At 47.4% G+C, this 26,348-nt stretch overlaps 1 protein-coding gene across 1 annotated transcript; it reads left to right on the forward strand.

Annotated features, from left to right (window-relative positions):
- The first annotated feature begins 6,785 nt into the window (after positions 1 to 6,785).
- On the forward strand, positions 6,786 to 26,270 carry LOC142557439 (tubulin alpha-1C chain-like). The gene is made up of 4 exons (XM_075669292.1): positions 6,786 to 6,937; positions 18,052 to 18,576; positions 20,362 to 20,624; positions 25,597 to 26,270. Exons 1-4 carry the CDS (start codon positions 6,935 to 6,937, stop codon positions 26,153 to 26,155), a joined length of 1,350 nt encoding a protein of 449 aa, XP_075525407.1. The 5' UTR covers positions 6,786 to 6,934; the 3' UTR covers positions 26,156 to 26,270.
- The last annotated feature ends 78 nt before the right edge of the window (positions 26,271 to 26,348 follow it).

Genomic DNA, 26,348 nt, shown 5'->3' on the forward strand with positions numbered 1-26,348 from the left:
GTTCCGGCGAAGGAGGACGACGACGCATCGGCGAAAGCGGGCGGCGTCGAGGCGATGGCGAACGGCGGTCAACAAGAGGGCAATGGTCCGAGCAGGAAGACATCTGGCCAGGGTTCTGAGACGCGGAGTGGTAAAATGATCCCTAAAAGCATTTGATATGTCAGTCTCGTTAGTGCATACCACATTGTTGTAAATTACTTTTAATGCCCGTGTCAGACTCAGTAATATTAAGAAATTATTTAATAAGCTCCCAATTACGCCTGGTATTCGTTCCGTTCTGAATTATCCGTCTTTCATTATAGTCCCATTTTCCACGTCTAACGATGCCTGAAAGAGTGTTGCTATAATTCCTAAATCCAGTTCACACAGCCGTGTTGAAAGGCAGCAATTTCACCTTTTTGTGAAGATTATTCTTTCTTATTATAGAGCGCAGTAACATATTTGTAATACATGGATTTCTAGGAGACGAGAATCTATGATTAAACGACACATGAATTGTGCAGTCATTAGTATAGCTTGTTATTGTTGATAAAAATATCGAATATGCCCTCTCAGGACAGTTCTTCATAAAAAACGTTGTTCAACCAAGTGCCTTGTATACCTTCTGTATAAATAAGGTTTCATTGAAATAACTTTTAATAGAGTGGCGACACTGTTGTACGTTTTCCGATACCCAGAAAGAAGAGCAGAGGATAGTGGTCAGTAATGGAATAATCTATTACTCCAGTGGTATAATCGGAAGATGACGAGGAAAATGTATGATCTATCTAAGTGCAAGAGCCAGAAGTGCCACACCTTGTTGGGACATCGATTAAGGAAGAGAAACCGTAGCTAAATTATCAGCTGATATAATCAGAGCATGACTGACACTTGGGATTAGGTATTTTATGTTAATGTTACGACAAATGATGTTCTTGTTTTCATTGGTTAAGACACTGAGTATATCTTCGAGCTGTGAACAAAAGTCCGAATAAAATGATGATTGGGAACACGATAAATGGATGCCAGGATTGTATTCCGGTTATTGAGTGACAGGACATTCCGATCGAACTCCAACCAAACAGACTCGCGCAACAAGTTGCGGAACGATAGATCGTGACGACGAGTGTACGCGATCGATGAATTCACGAAAATGGCAGATCCACCGCTTCGCTGAACCCCATGGTAACTATATTCACTGATATATCCTGGCAGACCAAATAGATTGCCATCTACTGGTGTTATCCATGTTTCAGAGAGGCATATTAAAGAAAAATTATGGTTAAGTATAGAAAGAAAGCATTAATTAATATTTGGGGTTTTACGTGCCAAAACCACTTTCTGATTATGAGGCACGCCGTAGTGGAGGACTCCGGAAATTTTGACCACCTGGGGTTCTTTAACGTGCACCTAAATCCAAGCACACGGGTGTTTTCGCATTTCGCCCCCATCGAAATGCGGCCGCTGTGGCCGGGATTCGATCCCGCGACCTCGTGCTCAGCAGCCCAACACCATAGCCACTGAGCAACCATGACGGGTGAGGAAGAAAGCATAAAAGGTCATCATGATGCATGCGGAGGCTTCGAATATTGCAGTGAATGATTTAGGTGAATTGTCATGTAGCAACGTTTTCGTCCGACCACGCGAAAACGTGCCTCTACGCGTGGTGAGGATTTAACACGGAAAAAAGGAAGTGCAGGCGCACTGATCATGCAAAAATGGCCAGAGCGTTTACGCCCGAGAGGCGATAAACGCGGCTATTCTCAGTCTTTCCGGCTTTCATCACGCAGTTTTTAGTCCAGAGGAATCGCCACCCCTTATTTTTATTTTTATTTTTTTTTTTCAATTCGAGAGCTTGCGCGAACAGTCCCTTGTTCTCTGGCGTGAGGTGATCATTCCCGGAAAATGGGGAGCCAATGTTTCGCGAAAAAACAATGGCTGATGTGGTGAGCTTAGAATTTTTAGCTTTACTAATGAATTCCGCTCGCTTCGATCTAGAACAGAAACGCGCGATAATGTTCTTGTCTTTCTTTTTTTTTTTGCGAGGACACGATGAGCAATGTCAAGAGGACGATAGGACAGCCAATCTTTTCACCAATAGTTTGTATTACCGCCAGGCAGTTTTCACCTTTGGTGACGGGAATGCCTTTTATTTCTACGTTATTCAAGCGAGAATACTGCTCGAGAGACATGAGACGTTCAGACAGCTTTGCATTATAATCCTTCAACCACTTGTTTTCCTTCAAGATGGTCTTGTTCTGGACTTTCAAGGATTCATACAGTCCCTTAAACATGCTAAGACTTTCTTGCACTGATTTCATTTCGGCATGTAGTGTCGCTATTTCTTTCGCTAGCTCAGCACACGACAGCATCCTCAAGAAAGCACAAAGACGCTTGTCGCAACAGGTCAGCGGCAAACATGGATTAGGAAATGCACAAGTTTATAGGAGACAGTATTGGGAAGTATTGGGACGAAATTAGTTGCCTGCTGGCTGCCACAACCATTGCTGCCCTTGCTGCCTACACAGACGACTCTTATGTTCCGTCAACTCTACGACGTGCGGCCACCACAGCAAAGCGTTCATTTATCTGCACGCACTTCACCTTCACCCGTGCGACGACTGCAGCAAAGCGTGGACTTATATCTGCGCGGACCTCACATATGTTCCCTATACGGTGCAGCCCCATGCCAAAAGCCAATACCTCAAGCCAACCTCTACAGACCTTAATGGCCAAATGTAGTGTCGATGTACACGTCCGAATGAAGCGGTATCCTCAATGTTCATTCTCCTTCCTTTCCTTCTTTTTATACCTTAACTCTCTTACCCCTGTGTAGGGTAGCAAACCGGAAGCGCGTCTGGCTGATCACACTCTGATGATATTTCTCTCTCTCTCTCTCTAGCCGCAGATGACGGGATATTCCGCGTTTCTCTTGTTTACGCCCATTGGATACCTCTGTAGAACCCAAACATCACGGAATGCAGTAAACTCACTTCGAACGACTCAAATAGAAAACATGCTATCGGCGTAATGCGATCGTCGTCACCGTCGTCGTCGTCTTGCTGCTGTCGTCGCGTCACACGCACGACTGCTCGCGTTACATAAACACGTTGATCCACCTCGTAACGCTCTGAGGAACCTCAAACGATGCTCGATATCCAGCTACCTGCGAAATGCTTCGCATAAAATCGATTCCCACAGTGCATGCTATCTGCACTTTTTTTTCAATTTTTGGTCATGATATGCAGATGCATACGTGCAGTTATGTTTACCAGTGAAAACGTCTTCGCATAAAATCGATTCCCACAGTGCATGCTATCTGCACTTTTTTTTCAATTTTTGGTCATGATATGCAGATGCATACGTGCAGTTATGTTTACCAGTGAAAACGTCCCTCCAGCTTTTTTTGGCATTATCACGAAGAAGCGGGAATCGACTAGTTTTTTTTTCCCATTTATTATCAGTGTTTTGTGCTACTAGCAGTTTTAAGTCCTCGTTAACTTAATGCCTGGATATGCCATATTTCTCGCAAATAATTTCCTCTTGTCGGGCAGCACATATTTTTTTTTTTCATTTCAAAGATTATCGAAACAAAAAAGGTTATCTCACTTGCAGAAGTAGGAACAGAGAAGCTGAATTTGAAACTGAAGAACTAAGACGCTAAATCTGGGCATCTCAGCTCGCCGGTGCTCTTAAACTGTTTGTGGTATACTGTGTGTCTCTCAGGCAAGTTCTTCAATGAAAAACTCAGTGCCCTTCCCTTCTGTGAAGAAGGATGACCAGTGAAGCTGCGCATGTGGGCCCTTAATGGCGAACTGCACCTCCGCCGCGGGTCGCCCCCGGCATTGCGCTATCTCCGGGATCGGCCCACGTATGACTCACCACGCCAACGACACGAAAATTTCCTTGGACGGTAGAGGTATACAGCTTCAGTGTAATATATATATATATATATATATATATATATATATATATATATATATATATATATATATATATATATATATATAGCACAAGGAGCCAACAAACAAAGACACCAAGGACAACACAGGGGAAATTACTTGTGCTTAATAATTGAATTAAAGAAATTATAAATTAATTGAAATGAAAGTGGATAAAAAAACAACGTGCCGCAGGTGAGGAACGATCCCACGACTTCGCATTACGTGTGTGATGCTCTACCAATTGATGCTCTACGAATATATATATATATATATATATATATATATATATATATATATATATATATATAAAGGACGGTGCAAGGTGAAACAAAAATACAAGACATGCTGTGCTCGGTCGTCAGAAATGTGATGACTGAACACTCTAGGTCTTAAGATCCTATCTTATCCCATGTGTTTTTTAATATATTTTTCCCTTGAACAGCTTGGCTATCGTTAGCTGGGACACCCTATATATCCTCTTCTTTTACCACTTCTGATCAGGCTGACGTCCAAAACTTGTAACTGGATTTACGACGTGTGCGACCTAAACTACAGGACTAGCCCAAATTATCTCCCCAAAGTGTTTTAGTAGTGTGGGAACGAAGTCATAGCAACCAGAATGTTACTCTCTCTCTCTCTCTCTCTCTCTCTCTCTGTTTTTTTTTTTTTTTGGCGGAGTGAGTCAGATGTTTTTTGTGTGTGAACGGTGCAAGCATTTAACCTAAGAGAAGCCAGCTGTATTTTGGGCGCTTTCGCATTCAACCCTTCTGTTGAAGTATGTAGCTTAATTAGCTCAATGATGTCGAAAAAATGTCGTCCGCCAACGAGCCGCTAACGCATGAAGTGGTAGCGACGAATAAGTATGCTTCAAAGAGATTCGGCACGTCGGAACGATGACCGTTCTGCTATTCGCAGGTGTATGGTACTAACAGCCGTGTGATGGTTCGGTTCGTTTTTACACACATCTGTTTCACGCTGAAGTGCTGACTATGTCCGCGGGACCTGCTCTCCGTTTACATGTTTACGGTAAAAGCGCATCGTAAAACTTTACCGCATCGAGGTCACGCTTGACCAGCTCGAAGCACACCCACACAAAGCCGCCTCTCATAGCGCATACTGCGTTGAGACGTTAAAATTCATCCATAAATAATTTGCGACTTGTAATCGAACTCGCGAAAAATTCGCCACTCCAAACTTTTTGCTGCGTTAAGCCTGTTTCGTATGCAGCGATTCTGCACAACGATTTTCGGAGCTGCGATATTCCCTACATGAGGTCTTCGCATTCGCGCTTTACATTGCGGCGACTATATACATAAAATTTTCACCTTTCCGACCGCCCAATGAAAGCTTGAGTTATTGTTGACGCAGGCTTTATAAAGGTTCGCTTCGCTGGAGACAAAGTAAAACAAATTGGAAAGGGTTTTCGGGAAATTGTTTCATACGTACTTGAACTCTATACTAGACCAAAACAAAATATAAGCAGACAAGCCACCGTGACAAGCCTGGCGATCCGCGTTGTCATCGGTTCCCCGTCCACGCCGCAGAGGCGGTTTTTGAGGCAACTAAAACTTCGCTCATGCGAACTCACAAGCAAAATCGCACCGTGCGAAACCGCCTTTTTTTTCTCTCTCTAACACGAGGTATACGTTCAAGCGAAATCGATTCACGTGCCCTTATTGAGACGAATGAAAAGGAGCGTGAGTGGGTAGGGCTGTTTTAAAAGCCGATACCTGTGACGTCATCAATGAGCCAGTACGCGTTATTCGAAGCCGCCCAAAGGTCGACCTTCAGGCACGTGTCCGACTGCTCGAGAAGGCGACGAATACCGTTTGCGGATCGGCATTCTTGCTTGATCCATTTCACCACGGCACTCATCGTCAGCACCTCATTTGAAGGATTTTCCCAGTGCCGATTTCTTCCCTTGTCCGAAGACAAAAATCCCGACTGTAACATTGGAACTGGCGCTGTAACCAAGCTCCGGTCGCCGAAAGGTGCTTGGGCGCTAAGTTCTTTGTGAAATCTATCCGATCTTACACGGATTCCTTCATGGATCACTTCATGGTCTATCGAGTGCAAAAAGTAAATGATTATAAATAACTTCTTTCGTGCAAAAAAAAAATAATTTGGCCCGTCTTGCAACAAATTAAAAAGTTGACTTGCTGAAGCAGATATACAGACATTCTCTTCGTGTAAATTCAGCCAGACATTTTCTAGTGTTTGAGCGTTTTCTTTTTTCTTTCTTTCTTTTTTTGGGTGGGGGAGGGGGGGGGGGAGTCTATACGTCTCAAGAAAGATTCTGAAGTTGTACCTATGGCTGATTTTATTTTATTTTATCCTCGGCGGTACTTTTTTTTCTCTCTAATGTTCCCGGTTAAGGGACGCCTTGCTCTGCCAGGCCTGAGCGTATGGGCAGATGTTGCTTGCACAGTCGGTTTTCGCTTCTTAACCATTAGCTATAGCAACTGAATTAAAGAAAGGATCGAGATTGAAAGCTCACCAACTTGATTTTATAACTGAACCGAAGAAAGCTGTTGTCCAGCTACGTCTTCTTTCTTCTTTTTTTTTTTTCAGTTTGAGACCTTAATGATAAACACGAACGAACACGATATAAAACATGAAAGCTTGCGCAACAACCATTCATGTTTGTCTTTTTCTCTTACGCGGCTAAATTGGCAATATTCTGCTTTTTTGTTGCGTCTCGCAGGTACGCCACGCAGTACATTTCTCGCTTGGCTGCCCGCGCTGTCGACTCTCCGCACGCCGCGCGCTCATTGACGCGGCGCTGCTCGTGCAAATCTGGCGGGCGCGCCGCCGCTACGGCCTTATCGCTCCTTCTTGGGTAAAAGGGAGCCGGTTTGTGCCGCCCCGCTCCACGTGACGCAGCGGCCCGTCTCTAAAGGGGAACCGTCGGCAGCACTGCACGCCACACCTGCGTATACGTCCGCTGCGAACGCGTTGCTTTTCGGAGCGGAGTTAGGAGAGCCGTCCTTCCCGTACCATTAGCGTCGGTCATGGTAAGTCCTCGCTACGGCGTGCGCACGCTTTTCCGTCAGACGCGGCGGAGCCGGCGGTGCATAGTGTAGTAATCTTGTGCATTTTCCGGTGTCTCCGGCTTTTCTTAATAACGCGAAGCGCTCCGTATTCCTTCGCTTTCGCGATGTCTGCTCATAACTCCCGTCTTGATCTTTTATTTTATTTTTCATTCGCTTTAGGCACAGAAGTAAATTTTAATCACGCCCCTTTGTTCTGGTATTCCTTCATTCGGTCTTCCATGCAACGCTTTCTCTCTGTGCGTGAACAGTCAAGTACGAGTTTTCATTATGGTATGAGTTACATCAGCGAGGATCATGAATCCAAATGCAACTTGTTTCAATAAAAGACAAAAAAATACATCCCCCCCCCCCCCATTCTTCCCCGTGAGAATATCGGGCCTCTGTCAACTACATCGCAACTAATCTAGGATGTACGCCCAGCGCTCCCCTCCCCTGCCCCATTTTTTTTCCCTTCTCTCGTGGCTGCAAAAGCGTGTTCGGTTGGCAGGTTGCTTTGTTAAACGATGAAAAGATGTTTTTCAACTCTGCATACTTCTCAGGACGATTATGCATAGTCTATATTTGGGGCAGAGCTAACAGCGCCGCCATCTCTCGCTTTTCTGACTTACTCAGCATATGTATTTAGGATATAAGTCTCCTACGATCCGTGCAAGAACACGTGAAACATTTGCAACTGTTCTAACGTTTAGCAGTCTGAACTCTTCGGACCAACCGTGGTTATTTAGTTGCTATGGTGCTCGGGAGGACGAGGTCGTGGGATCGAATCCTGGCCGCAGCGGCCGCATTTCGATGGGGGCGAAATGCGAAAACACCCGTGTATTTAGATTTAGGCGCACGTTAAAGAACCCCAGGTGGTCCAAATTTCCGTAGTCCCCCACTGCGTGCCTCATAACCAAAGCGTGGTTTTGGCGCGTAAAACCCCATAATTATATTTTTTTTACCTTTTCGTAGTTTTCGACTTTCTCTTAACTGTGACCGCTACGAGCACAAACCGCGTAGAAGTATGCCTCCCTAGTATCGAGGTGTAATTGTGCCATCTATCAGCTTTTCTGTTGCTGTTGTGAATGACCTTATACTGCAACTTATCGATACAGGTGTCGGAGGGGCCTTCGACAATTGCGCCCAACCCTATCTTTATTATTTGTACTGCTATATTCTTTTTTTTTTCTATTCTTTTTTTTTAGCGGTAACCGTATTTTTTCAGTTTGTTCCAGCATGAATTTAAGCATTGTGAGCGCGCTGAAATTTAAGTTGGCTATTTCATGATACTGGAGGGGGGGGGGGCGGACTTTTCAGGGCGGCTTCGTTTACGTTTGCGCCTTAGCATTCAAATTTAATAAATACAATTGAATTGATTGATATGGTTTTGTCTCTGCACGTTACTTGCACATTTTTGCGTTAGAATTCATATTCATCAATAAGCTGTAACGCTTGCACCGACTGTTTACTTCTTCCTTCACGGCTCTGTACGTTAATATTCGGAGCGCTTTTTCCAAGTGAATTCAAAAATAAACGAAGTCTGTTTCTTGAACAAAATTTCTCGTTTTTTTTCAATAAAGGCTCAAGAAAAGTTTGATACCATTTTTCTTCCTATATATCCGTCCAGAATTCATGTCTAAGGGAAACCAGGGTTGCAAGACGTCCCAGATTCTGGGGGACTGTCCCAAAGTTTACGACAAAATCGGAGTCCCGGCTCGACCCCGTCGGGACTTGTCCCGCATCCAGGCCCGTCTAGACTTCGAGGCGAAATTCCCCTGGCAAGCGCAGGTGTGCCACAGGCATATTGAACAACGTGCGCCCGAGGACTCTGTTTACTAGAACGCCGCCTACACGGGCAGAAAGGACGGTCACTCCAAACGGAGTATTGACTATTTCAATTGGATTTGCAGACGAACGACTGAATCGAGTAGCATTTCGAACATGTTATGGGGTAGTAATTAAAGCAAAACCGAACTGGGACCTTCATTGGGGCATATCACTGAAACAGATCGCGGAATCCGTTAATGCAGGCGAGAAAGAGCTCCCTCTCCCAACCTTTCTCCGTACCGACTCCCTGCAAAGAATTGACAATCCTATAGCGTTCACGACAACCTGTTTTTCCTGTTTAGGGGCCGTTAGGCGTGACCATTTACTAGAACCACGCACACAAGTAATAATGCCGCGTTGTAGTGACGGTGAAGAACGAGATATTGCCACAACTGTCAGTCACGAATATTAGGCAAACTTGTGCCCAGCAAGAAAAGCAAGACTCAAAGCACAACGATAGCGGCGAGCACAGTCGTCGGTCGTAAAAATCTGGTCGGGGTCAAATGCGGCGGGTATTTATGTATTCACGGTACATTCCGGCATAAAAGCCTGCGCTCGCGTATCTGCGATAATGTACGCCACTATTCGTGTCGCATGCGCAATCTGATTAGATAAAGACTGCTTCGCTGTAGAACCGGAGACACTATTCTGGAAATGGCGGATACATGCAGAGGCGCTTTGCGGAGAGGGATAACTTTATAAATTCTGGGGTACACGTACGCAGCAAAATTTTACGAACATTACGCTTCAGATAAAGAAGCGGCGGCACAACGCAGAGTTATCACTGACTAGCGCTACATGCATGACACGAAAAAGAAGTGGGCGGCGCAGTGAATGTCTGCGCAGCGAACAAAGAAGCTGTTCTTGAAACTACATATCGTTTGATATACGCAAATAACTTTTCAATGGTTATACGCTTAACGTTACGCCTATATCCAGCAGCTGTAACCGAAAAAAAAAAACCAAGCGCGCTGCGACCTATATAACACGGCACTTGTGGCCACTTCCAGCAATTATTTTGAATTAAAATAAGCGATAAAAGTTATAATGGCGACACAACTCAAAATAATTAAATCAAATCAGGCGGCCGCCTGATTCCCGGGATTCCAACCCACGCATTCCAAATGGGAGACAGAGACTGTACCACTGCATGCACTAAATACCAGGGCAATATGGCGGCGCCTTAGGAGAGAACTTGTCACACTGTCGGACACTTTATTATTGGTAACAGTGCGCGCTTTCGACGTGTTAAGGTGTCTTTCCGTTGTCGTGTTAGGCAAATTATTCGCATAACTCGGCTGCAACATATACCCGAAACCTTCGGTCGCGGCTAAAAGCACCTTTTCATGCAAAACTTCAGATAGTGGTTGTGAAATTTACATTAGAAGTCGGAGAAGTATGTCATTGTAGATCACGTGAATTCCTCTTTAAAGACAGAACTGCATTATTTGGGAGTGCCTGTTGGCTAACTAGTATTCAAGCTGTATACGTAACATGGTCGCGTCTCCTTCCTACCCTGGCAAGAAAGGAGCTAGTTTGGTACAGAGTCGCTTGAAGCTGTATAGTTGCTGTCGCACGCTATCCATCGCCACGTCTTCTAGTGTGATAGAATTATAGGCGGACCTCATCCATAATGTGGGTTGTCGTCTTGCGAAAAATGTGGGTCGATACTGAAGGCAGCGCTTACAGTCTATAGCAGTCTCTCAAAGCGCTGTAGCTGTCGCGAGGGAAGAATGTCAGAAACTGAAACTTGTGGCGCGTGCGTCAAGTGCCAAAGAGCGACTTTGTTATCATGCGTGCGATCGTGGCTTTATGGTTACAGTATTACTGGTCTGCTGTGCTACTCACGCACGTAGCATGCTCAGAATGGGACAACAGTCATTTTCTGAGCACGCCATCAGCGGTGCTAATGTCTTGCCTGACCTTTCTTCTTCTTTTGTGACACTACATACAACTAAAGTTGCACTGCTCGAATATATGGCCACAATTTCTCGAAAATGTGATAATGGATGCCGTACGACACGCGTAATTAGGCGGTAATCAAGTTTCCTTCGTGTCGTCGTGTAACTTGTGCGCGGTTACAAGCAGACGACCTCGAATCGACTGCATGATGGTAATTCTGTACGCGGATTGGCTTATGCCGGGCTTTGGACGCGACCAGCAGAGGCGTTGACCCAAAGAAAATGTCTGCCCATGTCAATATCCGCGGCACGCACATCATATTTGAGCCGGGTGTTTGGCGATCGCCGCGAGACGAAGTTCGTCGCTTGATTTAAGACACCGATAGTTTGCTCCGTGTACTTCAGGCTTAACACTGGTTAGACGGTGATAAACGGTCCCCGTAAAAAAAAAGTACGTGTGTCAGTGTTATATATAATTATGACGATAATAATCGATGGTCATTGAGTAGCTTCACCGGACATTACAAGGTTCACTTAGAAATGCGTAGCCTTTGAAACGTCTTACAGAAGCAGCCTATGCGTTTTCCGCCAGCATTTACGATACTAATGCTTCGCCGCCCAGAAGAGCATTCATGCACAAATATTTAGTAAATTCGGCGAAAACGTGCTAAATACTTCCGTGCTGTTTGTCTAGTGTAATAATGTACACAAGCTGTTTTAGTTTATATTATGGAGAGCTATGAAGATATCTGTCAATGTGGGCAGCCAAATCGCGTACGTCCTGCTTCATGAACGTTGCTCGGGTGAATAGTAGGACAGATAAGGTCCACTTTATTACTCTTTTGCAGCTCTCAAAGTTGCCTCTTCAGGAACAATAGCTGATCAAGCACATACCCGTAACATGGTGCTATTTGACCTCTTGTCTTATCGAAGCGTTGTCGTAGACAGAACACGAGTAGCATTTTTCGTCGAGTCCTAATCGTTATATTATTATATGGATTATTAATCGTTATATATTCTATGGAGCTGTTCGGCTGCGGAAAGCGTGGTGCAGCAGCTGATGAGTAAGCGACTTGGACTGAATTGGGAAAGCGATTTTTTTTTCCATAGCGCACCTCGTCCCTTCGTTGAGCGTCGGCGTCCAACGCGCCCGGGCCGTGCCACTGCTCGCGCGTTCGTCGTCTTCCACAGCTGGCTCCGATGCCGCTCATCATGCCAGCGTTCCCGTACTGCCCCTCCCTCTGCGAGTGCACTGACGGCACTGGCCCACTGCCAGTCGGTGCAGTTATTTCCGTCTCAAATTCCTTGACTCAATGTATCGCTAAATGAATACACATATTCAGCTGCGCTCAAATTCCGTATTAGGGAGTATCGTAATTGTCAGAAATCTTTTTTTTTACAGCGAAGCTGTATATGGGGCTAGCCGATTCGTCCGTCCGTCTGTCGCCTGTACGCCGAAAACTCCTCCAGCGCAACCCCATGCGCATGCGCGAAAAGAAAAGAGACGCGCGATTGGCTGCGCCAGTAGTGACGCCATTGCTCTCCGTCGCAGCCGAGCGCGCAAGCAGCAGTTTCCCTCCGGCTCCGAAATGGGTAGGCCACGCGTCATACGTGCTCCTGATGAGCAGGCAGCTTTCCAATCAGCGACGCTGCGAGCAGAACCGGGAACGAGCTCGTCTACGCCGTGCGGACGCTGCAGCCCGGGCGCAAGAACAGGCTCGTGCAGCCGAGCGCAAGCAGCAACTGCGTACCGAGGATCCGGCAGCTTATGAAGCCGTCGTTTAATGAACCGTCGGGATTAACCCAGTGATAAATACCGGGCCACACGTTTCAGCTTCACTGGTTAACCATCTGTACGGAGTGCTTGGGCGGTGATTTTAATAGCTTGATTCACGGTTATATACCAGGCTAACGCTAGAAGTCCTATTCAGCGCCCATGCGTGCGCTCTGGTTTTCCTTTTTTTTTTCTTATAAAACAGACTGGTTTGAACTGACAACTCAACACATGTTTATTCTCGCCCGAAGAGCAACCTGAGTTACGTTCTTGCACAGATGGCATGGGATGTCGAGTTGGAACTGTAACGGTAGAACTGACTTTAGAATGGTCAGTGTCTCATAAAGGCGCCGATTTGCGATCCTTGATCGAGTTGGCACGCTCGCAAGCACCGTCTTTGTCATTCACAGCACAGGTTGCACTCAAGGCATGGCAGGTGATCGTACTTTCCATCCTACCAAGGCGGTTTTAAATAAATGCCCCTATAGTATATTCAATATTACGCGCGATTCATATTACGCGCGATTACACACTCAAATCTACAATTGACAGCTTGGACTCCCGCCCCTTTTCAGAAGAAAAGCTATTGTGCGCGCGGAGGAGTGTTCACTGGGCCCAATGTGCCATAAAATCACTTTTGAACTTTTTAAGTGAGACTGGTTTAGACGGTCGCCTCTAGAAGCTGTGAGACGTGCAGTCAGTGCGAAATGTGTTTGCGCAATAACTTTTTGTGACAAGATTACTATTTGTATGAACAAGATTACTCTTACGTGTATTGCGTCTACAGTGCGCATCCGCATATTGGACAACGTGTATATAGTATCTCATTGTACCATACCATAATCACCCGCCACCTAACTTTCCCTGTATTTTCCACTTCCCCTTTCGCCTGTGAGGAGTAGCAGGCTAGAGACACGCTCTCCAGGCCGACCTCTCCTCCTTTCTCTTCATTAAAATCTACTACCACCACCACCCACACTGCCCGTCCCTCTGCAAAGACGCTGACGGCACTGGCCCGCTACCAGTCGGTGCGGTGATTTCGGGTTCAAATTCTTTGTCTCAATATGTCGAGAAAGGAAAACACGAATGTATATGACGAATGTATATAACGAATTTGTTTAACAAATTTATAACAAGAATGAACCTGTATCTATAAAAATAAATGTGTGTGGGTACCTTTCGTAACGATGACAACATATCAAGACAATCGTAGAGTTTCTCACTATATTACCTAGAGAGAAATCTGGCGCTGCTGCGCTGTGGTATGCATGGGAATGTCGGTATATTGTGACTTCGGATTGGCATCGTTCTCGGAGAGCCAGGCAAGCACTGTTCCATCTGTCACAATGATTAATTTTCTACTAAAACAGCACATAAAAAGTCGTGTTAGCTTTATTATTACACACAAACATGTTTTAACTATGAGAACTTTTTATTGCATATACAAACATGTGAAACGTAAGAAGTATCAGCGGGCCGTTCAAGTTGGAGGACACGACAAGATTCGTGCTCGCTTTGGAACAGATGGTCATCTGTTTTTGCTTTTCTTCGCTTGGTTATGCATTGTAGGTGAGTAAACTTCGCTGGAAGATGTAATATGCGTGAATGGAAAGATTACATGAAGATTTCACTTTAAGAACGCGTTATTTGTGTAGCCATATCCACGTTTTAGACGAAGCCTCTTACAACACCAGCCAACAAAAGCCTCGCAGACATTCCCATGATGGCACAGCGACCCTTAGCAAACTCCCATAGACGGTGGCGCCAGATTTCCCTCTAGGTGTTATAGTGAGAAACTCTACGAACACAATAATGTGCTCGTACCTATGTTCAAAATTCTGTGTCACCTCTTTGCCGTGCGCTACACAGCTTCGCTGGTGATCCACCTTCACAGAGTGGAATGGCTTATGAATTTTTTTTTTTTGGGGGGGGGGGTTTAAATTAACTGTTCATTCAATCTAACTTTACTGATTTTGTTTCAACAGATAATTCTATGCTATACAGCGCTAAGTCCATAGATATTCGGAAGTTTATTCATTATAAATTGGAATAATCATCCATTTCTTGGCCAATCCCCCATAGTGGGTAGGAGCCACATACGTGATAGGAAGAAATAGAACGAGCATCTACCCGGCAGCCAACAGCCCCATAGGTCCTTGTCCCCAACCCACTCGGCCAAGTCCGAGAACAGCAGCAAGGAGGTGAAGCAATCGATCAACATGAGCATCTCCGACGAAGGCAAAGAGAAGTCCCTCAATGACAGCTCACTCGACGACTTCGAGCCAATCGACGTTGACTTCATGGCAGATTTGCACGATGATACGTGGCTGTACCTACCACCGGAGACGATCTCCAAGGAGCCGACCACTTTGACCAGCACCTGCAATTTGGTGACCGCTGAACCCAGTTCTAGTGATCCTGTCACTGTGGATAGCGCTCGCCTCTCGCGGTTAGCCCTCGACTTGGGGGCAATGCTGATTCCTGAGCAGCCTGTTGGGGCATCTGAACAGACGCTCGCTGGACCGGGTGTCATTTCGCCAAGAGAGGAAGCAGCCTCACCAATTAGTCTGAGCTCCCTCTTAACTTCCCCAACTGAGCGACCATCAATGGCTAGTGTTTGGCTCGAAGAATCCAAGTCAGAAGTTTCCTGCTCAGGTGATTGGCACGAAGTTCATCAAAGCGGAGTACAGAATACGGTAGGTGCAATCAACTTGATGGACACGTCAATTTCTGAGCTGCCACTTCAGCCACCTGAACAGACAGTTTCTGAACCTGGGGTTGTGTCGCCCACGGAAAAAGCGGCATTGTCAATTAGTCTGAGCTCAGCCATATCTTCTCCAACTGAGCGACCGTCAACGGCTAGTGCTTGGCTCGAAGAATCCAGGCCCGAAGTTTCGTGCTCAGGTGATTGGCACGAAGTTCATCAAAGCAGAGTACAGAACACGGAAGGTGCACTCAACTTGATGGACATGTCAATTTCTGAGCTGCCAGTTCAGCCACCCGGACAGTTGCTGGACCTGGGGTTGTGTCACCCACGGAAAAAGCGGCATTGTCAGGTAGTCTGAGCTCGGCCATATCTTCTCCAACTGAGCGACTATCAACGGCTAGTGCTTGGTTCGAAGAATCCAGGCCTCAAGATTCCTGCTCAGGTGACCGTCGTGAAGTTTATCAAAGCGGATTACAGAATACGGAAGGTGCACGTGACTTGGGGGTGATGCCAATTCCTGAGCTGCCTGTTCGGACATCTGAATAGACTGTGGCTGGACCGGTGGTCATGTCGCCTATCGAGCAAGCGGCCTCACCAAGTAGTTTGAGCTGGGCCATATCTTCAACTGAGCGACCGTCAACGGCTAGTGCTTGGGTCGAATAATCCAGGACCGAAGTTTCCTTCTCAGGTGTCTGGCGTGAAGTTCGTCAAAGCGGACTACAAAATTTGGAAGGTGAACATTCAAAGCAACGAGTGTGCCCAGCCCCTTCAACCCTGTCACGGACACTGGAGAACCAGAGCCCACCGCCTGGGAGCAGTTCAACACACCGCTCTAATGCCCCGCTTCATCAGATATCTCGAATTCCAAGCAAAGGTACAACGCGAAGGGGCCTGTCTAAGTTGTCGGCACGTGGCCGGTGGCCTGGTGCCCCGGCAACCCCATCGGAGCCTTCCTTAGACGGGACGTCCCAAGCGGGTAGGCGTACGCTGGGCTTGCCGCAGAATCTGCCTCTTGCGTCTCGCCCTCCTCATATTCAACAACCCAGGTGGTACATGCCTACTCCCCCACCAGCTGCACCTTCGGCCGCAACGGCCACAGCAATCACTTCCGTTCCCCAGCGGTCAGGGCAGCCGCGCCCTCCTGGATTCCGAAGCCACGTTCGCAGAAGAAGAGTTTCTGTGCATCCGTCTTCCGACCATCTTCAGCTTTGGCACGTTTGACTTGCGTTGCTATTTGAACCATTGCATTTGTAAACAAGCAAGCTTGAATGGCATGTATATGTGGCTGCTATTTCATATGGTTTTCATAAAATGAAGTTTTTGTATATTTTAACCACTGCTTCATTCCACTCTAAAGCAGCGCGCGTGCGCACTTTTGCTAGTCACCTGACTGTAGGTACCGAAATTGTCATGAAAGGCGACCACCCTATTTTTCGTAAACAGTAGTTCTACTCCCATGCCGCACGAGGCTCGTCCATACTGCCGGGTGCCTAAAGTCTCTCAAGTTTCGTAAAATAAGGACTTTTTTTTTTCAGAATGCCACTTCGGTAAGGATTCACTCTTTCCTCCTCGCCCTTCCTTTTCCCGGCATTCGCTACTCCCATATTGACGTACCACTTTCACGTGGAAGTTTCTGCAATCTTCGTTTGTTTTTCTGATTGCAAAAGCAGGATCGAGTTCGAACAAAGCGCGTGCTGCCCATTCGCGTTGTGTAAGTTGTTGGTTGCGCGCGTTGCGATTTCGAAATGTTAAAACGAGAGCGACATTCGTTGGCAATATTTTTCGTCATGAGCTGCTTCGCCTGCGGATGTTGCAGACAAGGTACTGAATGCAAGAAGCTCTTCACGATTTCATCCGGCAAACGTGACGCCTTGAGAAAAGTTGGGCAGCATGTTCCACTCCTGCAACACGTGAAGGCGAAAGCTTGCTGCACATTTGGTAATGCGCCGTCTCACATCGTCGCGTTGCTGCTTTCGCAGTTCGGCTACTTCGGCTCATTTTCGACGCTTAGCTGCGGCGTCGCTCGCTCGTACAGCGGGGTCAGACTCGTGCCAACGAAGTTTCTCTTCAGCTTTACGTTGCATCCTCTCAGAAGGGGATTGAAACATGTGCTGTTCTGCGTGTTGTATGGGTGATTTCAATGAATGTATGCAGTCTTCGCTTCACTTTGCCGAGCGCTTGTAGCCTCAGCCTTACGTGGGTATGAGCCATTGCAGTTTTCGCTTGCTTACGGGGGAACGATACATTGCTGATGATGATAATTTTTGTGCCATTAGACCAAACAACGCGTTTCTCCAAGGCCATCGGGCTATGAGCCACTTGGGGCTCTAGCCTTAATACTTGGATACGTCGAACTGGTCGGGAGAACGTCGAACTGCCACGCTCATCGCGCGGTAGTTAGCCAATATTGTGTAGTAAAAGTATGTTTAGGCTTGAGTTTTGTGCTGCGCGCTATATATAACCTCGTTGGATGTACGGGCTGATCGCTTTTAAGTCTTCCGAAATTTTTAAAAATCGCCTGTCGCAGATAACAGTTCTAGTCTTTGAACTGGATTATTCAGAGAGGCCGATATTACTTGCACGAGAAATCGAAACACGCAGTCAACTAATGAACAAAAGCCCCCTAATTATCTTTTGAGTTACTTTGAGGCACATACTGCAATTCACGAATCGTAGCCGTTGAGCTTGCAAGTCATATCCACTATTCTCCTGCATGCGCATGCTCACGCCGGTCCACGTTCTTGAGGCATAGTTTTTATACTTGCATAGTTTTTATATCGATAAAACGGCTCGTTAGCGCGGCTGATGTTTGCATGTGGTGTGGATGAACCTCCTTGCAACATTATAATTACATTTCGTGCATTTCGCTGTTTTCTGTATTTCGCAGAGGGAGTGTATCAGCGTCCATATCGGTCAGGCTGGTGTTCAAATCGGCAACGCTTGCTGGGAACTTTACTGCCTCGAGCATGGCATACAGCAGGATGGCCGGATGCCTAGTGACAAGGTGTCAGGTGGGGTCGACGATTCCTTCAGCACTTTCTTTGCCGACACCGGCTCTGGCCGGCATGTCCCACGGGCCGTGTTCGTCGACCTCGAGCCGACTGTGGTCGATGAGGTCCGCTCTGGTGCCTATCGGCAGCTCTACCACCCCGAGCAGCTGATCTCTGGCAAGGAGGACGCAGCCAACAACTATGCACGTGGTCACTACACCATCGGAAAGGAGATTGTCGACCTAGTGCTTGACCGCATACGCAAGCTGGCCGACATGTGCACGGGCTTACAGGGCTTCCTCGTCTTCCACAGCTTTGGCGGCGGCACCGGCTCCGGATTTACGTCTCTCCTCATGGAGCGCCTCTCAGTTGACTACGGCAAGAAATCTAAACTCGAGTTCTCCATCTACCCAGCGCCACAGGTATTTATTCACGTGTGCTAGCTGTTTAAAAGCCTCTGCCCGAGTGATTTTCTAGAAGGATATAGGTACTTCTGGTGAACACGCACCACGAACACCGGATTGGGAAGTTTTCTTAAAGTTAACCCCTGTAGTTCGCAGTTAGTTGCAGCTCAACAAGTTAGCCCAGTTCATTGCTTTCTGCATCCTCGTCGAAGATCTATTATGTGTGAAGAACATTGTCTCTGAAAAATGGTAAACCTTTCACAAATGCGTACAGTCGCATTCGCCGTAACTATTGGCAGAAGTTCCAGGCACATGAGCAGGGGGATGGTTAGGTGATGCAACCGCCTTAAATTATCGCTGCGCCGATGTACTGCTCAGCACAACTTACTTACGTCATTATATTATACGTACTAGCGTGAGCAATATGAGCGGGAACACGCGAACGCGTGACAAATAGCCTCGAAATCGAGCTAGAGCAATACGCGGATGGCGCTGTCGAAAACAGAGGGGAAAGGGGACGCTCTTCCGCTAACTGTTGGCACTCCCACCGTACCTGCGTTTGTCGAAAACGACAGCTTACAGCATTTCACTGGCCGCCAATAGCCGTTAAGACGGTTCGTGCACAGTAACTTACAGCGTTTTTTTTTTCAGTCGTGCTTTCTTTTTCGAGAACGCAGCTTTTAGGCGCCCGTTCCTGCGTTTAGTGTAACGCATTTTCAGATATACCCCAAAGGACCTGATGTATATCTTATGGAGCGCGTCGTATCACGCTTTCCATACAGACGGAAAGATTTCCCAGGAAAGTAGCTCTCGAATGTTTACGGTTCAAAACAGCTATTGGCTACGCTCCGGTGCACAAAGTTATGACCGAAATATCAAACAGCTTTATCAATGTGCGCTGGTGATGCGAAGTTCCGCAATTTGTATAAAGAGACGCATGGTGGGAGTGCCAACAATTATTAGAACAGCGTCCTCCTTTCCACTTCGTTTCCGACGGCGGCCGCCACGTATCGCCCATAACAGGGTTCGAGTAGGTTCGAGGCTATGTGACACGCGCTCCTGTGTTCCCGCTTATATTGCTCACGATAGTACATGTCAACGTATTGTCGCGGCTAGGGTAGCGTACAGGGCACGGAGCAAGAAATATTTAGGAGTGGAAACTCCGCTGTTTGCGGCGACTAGAAAAGGTCACAAGCCCGCGGAGCCGTTATCGTGCTGGCGGCGCCTGGCGGCCTGGAAAGAAATTACCGCCGTTGAGAGCGCGCCGGAGTGGCTGGAGCCGCCTGCCTGGGCGCTGCATTTTTTTTTTTTTTCGCTGCGGCTTCTACGACGCGCCGCACGGCGCCGCCACTGTATATGGCCCCGTCGGTGCATAAAACAATTGTGATTTTATCTGGTCGCCCGCGCTCGCTCGCGCTGACGGGAGTTTCACCTCCTATATGTCTTACTCCGTGGTACAGGGCATGGAATACACCAAGCCCATCGACGGCTACGTCAGGCTGTAGAAAATGAAGGAAAAGGGGTTTATTTAGCTTAGTTACACGGCTCCAGTTACGGAAGCCCACTTCATGCAGGAGCAAGTTAAACGTCCAAGTTCACATCAGGAAAGCGCCTGTCCTGGGTTGTTAATGCTTCTGAAGTGTGTACACATCATGCATACTAGGGAAAGCTTAAATTGCTTGACACTGACTGTTTAGTGCTGCCGTCACTTGTACGATTTGTAAAGTTAATCATGGTTTCTTAAGCACTCGCAGCAGGAGCAGTGTACTTGTCGTTCAATGCACCAATGTTGAATATGCGCAGGTTTCTACTGCTGTTGTTGAACCTTACAACTCTATCCTGACCACACACACGACGCTGGAACATTCCGATTGCGCCTTCATGGTTGACAACGAGGCTATCTATGATATCTGCCGCCGTAACCTGGACATCGAACGACCCACATACACCAACCTGAACCGTCTCATCAGCCAGATCGTGTCCTCGATCACAGCTTCGCTCCGCTTCGATGGCGCACTTAACGTCGACTTGACCGAGTTCCAGACCAACTTGGTGCCTTACCCCAGGTTTGTACAAATATCATGGAGTACCACTACTGCCAGAACATATAGTTTTGTTCGAAGGACACTACCAGCGCCTGTGTCCGGCAGTTGCGGTTTGTGTTGTACCACAACTGTGGTAAAATGGAATGAATGGGCATTTAGCTCTACCACGGTTTATGACCAATAGCTCTACCATCGGTCATGGTTTATGACCAATGACCAGCCAATTAAAAGGGTTTAATGTAATCTTCATTCTACCCCTCTGCGTTTATGTTGATTGTACTCTACGGTCACTGTCTCGTGATTACGTCTTCCATGTAACAATTCTTTTGCGGAACGTCGAAACTTCATTGGTGTCTCATTATGACATGTGGAAACTCTGGTATAAAACAAACGTATGCTGGTAGGCGCCGTGTAAACGTCTCTCCCACGAGACTTCGAGATACCTGCCATTGAAGATACTTGGTCAAACAGCTTAGTGGTGGTGAAAGAAGCCTCACCACCGCCCCCCCCCTCCCTCCAGCCCCCACGCTCTTCATACGCTATACACCGCAGTCACATTGCATGCTATAGCCCTTGTTTTCCTACTTATTCTTTAGAGCGCAGCTCTTAGGCTCCCGATCCTGCGTTCAGCGTCGGCGGGCCTCGTCCTCCTTCGGCGTAACCGAACGAACGAGTACAGCGAACGATGAAAGAGCCAACGCGGAGTGCAGCGGTGGATGAAAGCGTCGAGAGCAAAGACAATGCGAGGAGGAAAGCGGCGGAAGCCACCTTGAAGCACTACCAGGTGGCACTCACGTCCCTGCAACAAATAAGGAAGAAGAAGTATGTGCTTGCTGCGGTAAAGCTAGGGAAACGATCGCACATGTATTAGAATGTGAAGATATCAGCCCAGCATTCGTTTAGGAATCACTGGCCTCCGCGAAGCCCTTGGGTTCAGCAAGAGCAGGAGGAAAGTAAATATGTCCGCAATAGAGATTAGTAAAGGCGATTGGAAGATTGGTGTAAGTAGGGAAACGACAATCAACAGAGGCGGACAGAAACAACGTTCACAGTAGGAGTTCATAAACTTTGATTATGGCAATTCATCGTGGTTTCTTTAGCATAGGTAGGACATTAGGCAATAAAATAACTAGAGCTTGGTGGCGCAACCCACCGCCCCGCTCCAAAGGGGACGCTCATAACATCCATCCATCCGCGGCAGCGGCGGCGCCGGCCATCCAGGGGAAAGAAAAAAAAGAACCAGAAAGCTCACCTTCGCGCACTGCGTTCGCCGCCAGCGTATCCCGGTAACGATTATGGTTGCAAAAGATGCAGTTACCGGGAAGTAACAAGTGCGTGGCCGGTCTATTGCGCCTATTATCCCCGCGAACGAACTACAGGGGCGCTGCTAGCGCCGCTCGCGTGACGTCAAGTCATGGACTCGCGCCTGTCGTCTGCTACAGTTCGGGCGGCCTCTGGGCGCCTTCTGTGGTGTTTTAACGCGATAGCGTTAAGGAGCTCGTGTCGCAGAAAAGCCGGTGTCGTCGGCGTCGGTGTCGGCGTCCGCGGCGTTGGCCGTGAGCGATAAATCACGGCAGGCACTTCATAAATAAAAAGCAACTTCCAAAATGGGCTGGGTGGGAATCGAACCAGGGTCTCGCAGTGTGAGACGGAGACGCTACCACTCAGCCATGAGTTCGACGCTTGAAAGCGGTACAAACGCGCTTCTAGTGAACGCGGTGTTGCCTTAAAAACGTGCCGTAGAAAGTTATACTGCGGTGTATATCGGTAATTATGAGCATGTAACTTACAGAAGTCGCATTTACACGAGTAGCGAAGTAAGTTTCCGCTACATTTCTTCTGCGCTTACCGCACACGCAGAGCCATCTTGCGGCAAACACAGAAGACCCCCTCCTCTCAATGTACGGCGCTGCCCCGACAGGTGGCGCGCCATGCGCGCATTGGGGCTGTGCGCGGACCGGTGCCAGGCGCGTCGCGGCTCCGACTCACTCTCCCCTGACGACGCTTCGCCGTGCTCCCACGCGGGTTGCAGAATCAAGCGCCGTTCCTTTCTTTAGATCACTATCTATTTATCTCTCTGCCCGTGCCGATCACGACGTTTGGCTGGCGTAGATCGTTTCCCCCTCCGAGACACCGAGTTCTTTGGTTCGTTCCGTTTGCTCAGGCGCACGTTTCGTTGCCGCGCCGAACGCTGCGTTGCTCGACGCTCTCCGTGTGATAGGTGGCCGCAAAGTCCGATGCGGGGCGCCTCGTAAGTGATCCCTGTGCCGTAGCGCATTGTCTTACACCCCCTGGCGGGTCGATGGGAACGCTGTCGCGTTCCACTCTTGAAGGCGAAGCTTAAGCGTCCTCCAATTTTTCGTTTGTTCGCCCTCGTTCTCCCTGCTTGTATACTTGTGGCGGTCGCCTCAAGTATACTTTTACGACGTCTTCATTCGTGAAAATTTATTCCAAGAGCTTATTTCTTAGACGACAACGCAGCTCTCAAAGGCAATGCTACAGTGCTAGCCGAAGGTGCGAAGACCAGGCCATTGCGGGTTTTCCATGCGCGGATCGACAACCGCAGAAACATAGCATATAATAATCCAGTTATGATGTCATACCTACCGCGGTGCAACAAATATGTCACGAACGCTGGCTATATATGACCTCTATACAACAGTTACCTTGATTTTAATCCGCTAAAACAGGTTTGCTCACGACGAGTAGTTCATGGTGTAATATCCAATTTTTGCATTTCTTCACAGAAACGCTCGGCAGTAACACGAGGACCTAACTGACACTGCAGTTTAGATTCTACAAGCACCATTTGCTCCTTTAACTGCTTCTCAAAATTAGGTGGTTCTTCACGTGTTTATTTTAAGTGGCGGTAATTTCAAGTAAAGCTAATGAAGGCTTACAGCTATTTGTAGAATACGAAAAAGTAATGTACCAATATACCCTTTTCCGTGCTACACGTTCAACTCACTTGAGAAATTTACTGGTGATTGTTGTTTGAGGAATATACATGACGAATCTGTTTGGAGAACTGACACAGGCTGCTCGGCCCAAATTTTTTAGTGAGATATGCCTTTTGGACCGTATGGCTGCAGCCAAAAAGAAGCCGAAGCGTCAATCTATAGTAGTATAGGACATATTGAAGATATCATAATTCCCCGGTGGAGGGTCAAAAATCAAGTGAAATATGCAAGGCTTGTGGTGTTTTCTCTATCAAGGTTTGCGAGGTTCTCTTTTATGTACTCACGAAGCGAATTTGTATAGTTAAACAACGTTTGTATAATTAGACAACGCTGGATCGAGACATGGTGAGGCAGATGGTGCTTGAATTTTCTTTTTCTAGTCCCCATAAGCTGCGCTGTAGTACCTCGAGAATACTTTAGGCATTCCAGTTGGCGCTGTAAAAAGCTGCTTTATGTTTTCAATTCGAAGTTGTAGTGAACTGACGAGTTTCGCGTACAATGCGTGCCTCGCCATACCGACAGTCGGTTGCTACCGTTGCGTGAAGGGTGTGCCATATTGTCGATAAAGGTTACTGAGGGCCACCACGAAAAATTTCATCGCTTGCAGTTGATTGGCTCTCGATCTTAACCACTAAACTTTTCTCCCATGTGATTGCTATTATGGTATTTGTGAATTAACTATGTAAATACTCTACATGGCACGCTGTCGTGTTAGCAGCCATAAGCAATTCGTTTTTCGGAGGCCTGTTTCAGAGGGGTGAAAGTAGCAGCAAGCTTTTTCACAAAAAATGCGTGCCTAACTCTTTCTTTTACGCATTAATAAATGGTCATATTTGACTAGAACAGCTCACCAGAGTAATAAAAATTTTGATGACAGCTTCGCTGGACAGTATCTAACACGGATAACATGTTGACGCCAATCGCCACGATTTTTCTTCCATGTAAAATGCTATGTCTCTCATAGCTAAATACTAAGGGAATGTTAAGTGTTCAGCGAAGCATCATACACAACTTCACGTGTTGAATTTGCAGACATTCTTTTAACGCAAGATTTTGGACAGACACGGCGCATATATGCATTGCAAAACCAGTAGGCCCCTTAAACGCTACATAGCTTGCGATAGCCAAGGCGCAAATTTTCTCCACTCACGCTCTTTTGAAGGAGGAACTGTGGTTCAGGCATAGCAGCAGAAAGAAGCCGACATGTCCTTCGATAAGCACGGCTCGAGCCACCCACACCCCAGGCATAGACGAAGGGAACGAGCGCGCGCGGCAACCGAGCGAGCCAGAGCGATCGGCGTCCTGGCCGTGACGTCACTTGCGAGAGGGCGCCACTCAAATTTCTCGCCGCTAATAGCGCGTCGCGTCGCGGCTCTGCCAGTCGGTGCGGTGATCGGTGCGATGAAATGAAAATACGCCTAGAGCTGCGCTCAAATTTCGCATTAGGGAGTATCGTAACCGTCGGTGGATTTTTTACTAGTGCTAGCTAGATATCAGTACTTGACCGCGCCTCGTTCCAGCGTGTTTTGAAGCTAGAAATTCCCTTATCCACAACATGCATCGTCGCGCTGGCAACCTCTGCGGTTTTACAAGAAGAAGGCACGCATACCCACCAAGGCGTATGTAATATGAGACTTAAGACGTAATGGCTATGGAATGCCGCAAGGAGACGCGCACGCTAAATCGAAGAAACTCTCCGACACTCACTGAGAAACCCTCAGACCGTCTCCATCTTAAACATTTGTAGCAGCACATGCGGAATTCGCACCTCGTTTTCTTAGTAAAAGCTTTGGTTATGCAGGTTAGATGTTGTCAACGCCAGGATTATATTAAATATCTGTGATAGGTTACGTAATGGCTCAATGACATACGCGTAGTCAAGTGTTTGTCAACGACTTCTCAAATGTCGCATTTTCACGGAGCCATCACATCTTGGCCTTCTCTATGTCGTAAGAGTTCACCAAAAATGCGCACATTTTATTTTTGTGTGTGTATCTTGCCATGGAGACGAACAACCTACCTTTTGGTCACAGGATCCACTTTCCACTGGTGACGTACGCTCCCGTCATCTCCGCTGAGAAGGCCTACCACGAACAGCTTACCGTGGCAGAGATCACCAACGCCTGTTTCGAGCCTGCCAACCAGATGGTCAAATGCGATCCGCGCCACGGAAAGTACATGGCCTGCTGTATGCTGTACCGTGGCGACGTGGTGCCTAAAGACGTCAACGCTGCCATCGCGGCCATCAAAACCAAGCGCACCATCCAGTTTGTAGACTGGTGTCCAACAGGGTTCAAGGTGGGCATCAACTACCAGCCACCAACGGTGGTGCCAGGAGGCGACCTGGCTAAGGTTCCTCGCGCTGTCTGCATGCTGTCCAACACGACGGCCATCGCCGAAGCCTGGGCTCGACTGGACCATAAGTTCGACCTCATGTACGCCAAGCGCGCCTTCGTCCACTGGTACGTGGGCGAAGGCATGGAGGAGGGAGAATTCTCCGAGGCCCGTGAAGACATGGCCGCCCTCGAAAAGGATTACGAGGAGGTCGGCATGGACTCCAACGAAGTAGTTGACGAGGGCGAGGAGTACTAGGAACAACGCTGCCTTCCTGAACAAAAAAGGGGAACTCCTCAACGAGCTGACTTAAGCCCTTCACTTCGTTCTAATAAAAATTGAATGGCAGCAATAAAGCTGATGCGCTGTAGTAGCGTGTAGCCAACGCGTTATTTGTCAAGCCAACACACTGCAGTAATGTGTTGGCCTCACCCCGCCAGCACGTTACTGA

Source organism: Dermacentor variabilis, chromosome 1 (assembly GCF_050947875.1).
Source record: "Dermacentor variabilis isolate Ectoservices chromosome 1, ASM5094787v1, whole genome shotgun sequence".
In the NCBI taxonomy this organism is placed as follows: domain Eukaryota; kingdom Metazoa; phylum Arthropoda; class Arachnida; order Ixodida; family Ixodidae; genus Dermacentor; species Dermacentor variabilis.

Bases quoted from the DNA above. Each gene is read 5' to 3' on its own strand.
- LOC142557439 (XM_075669292.1), top strand. The intron at 18,577-20,361 runs GTATTTATTCAC...GAATATGCGCAG, and splicing joins CCATCTACCCAGCGCCACAG to GTTTCTACTGCTGTTGTTGA. The intron at 20,625-25,596 runs GTTTGTACAAAT...TTTTGGTCACAG, and splicing joins AACTTGGTGCCTTACCCCAG to GATCCACTTTCCACTGGTGA.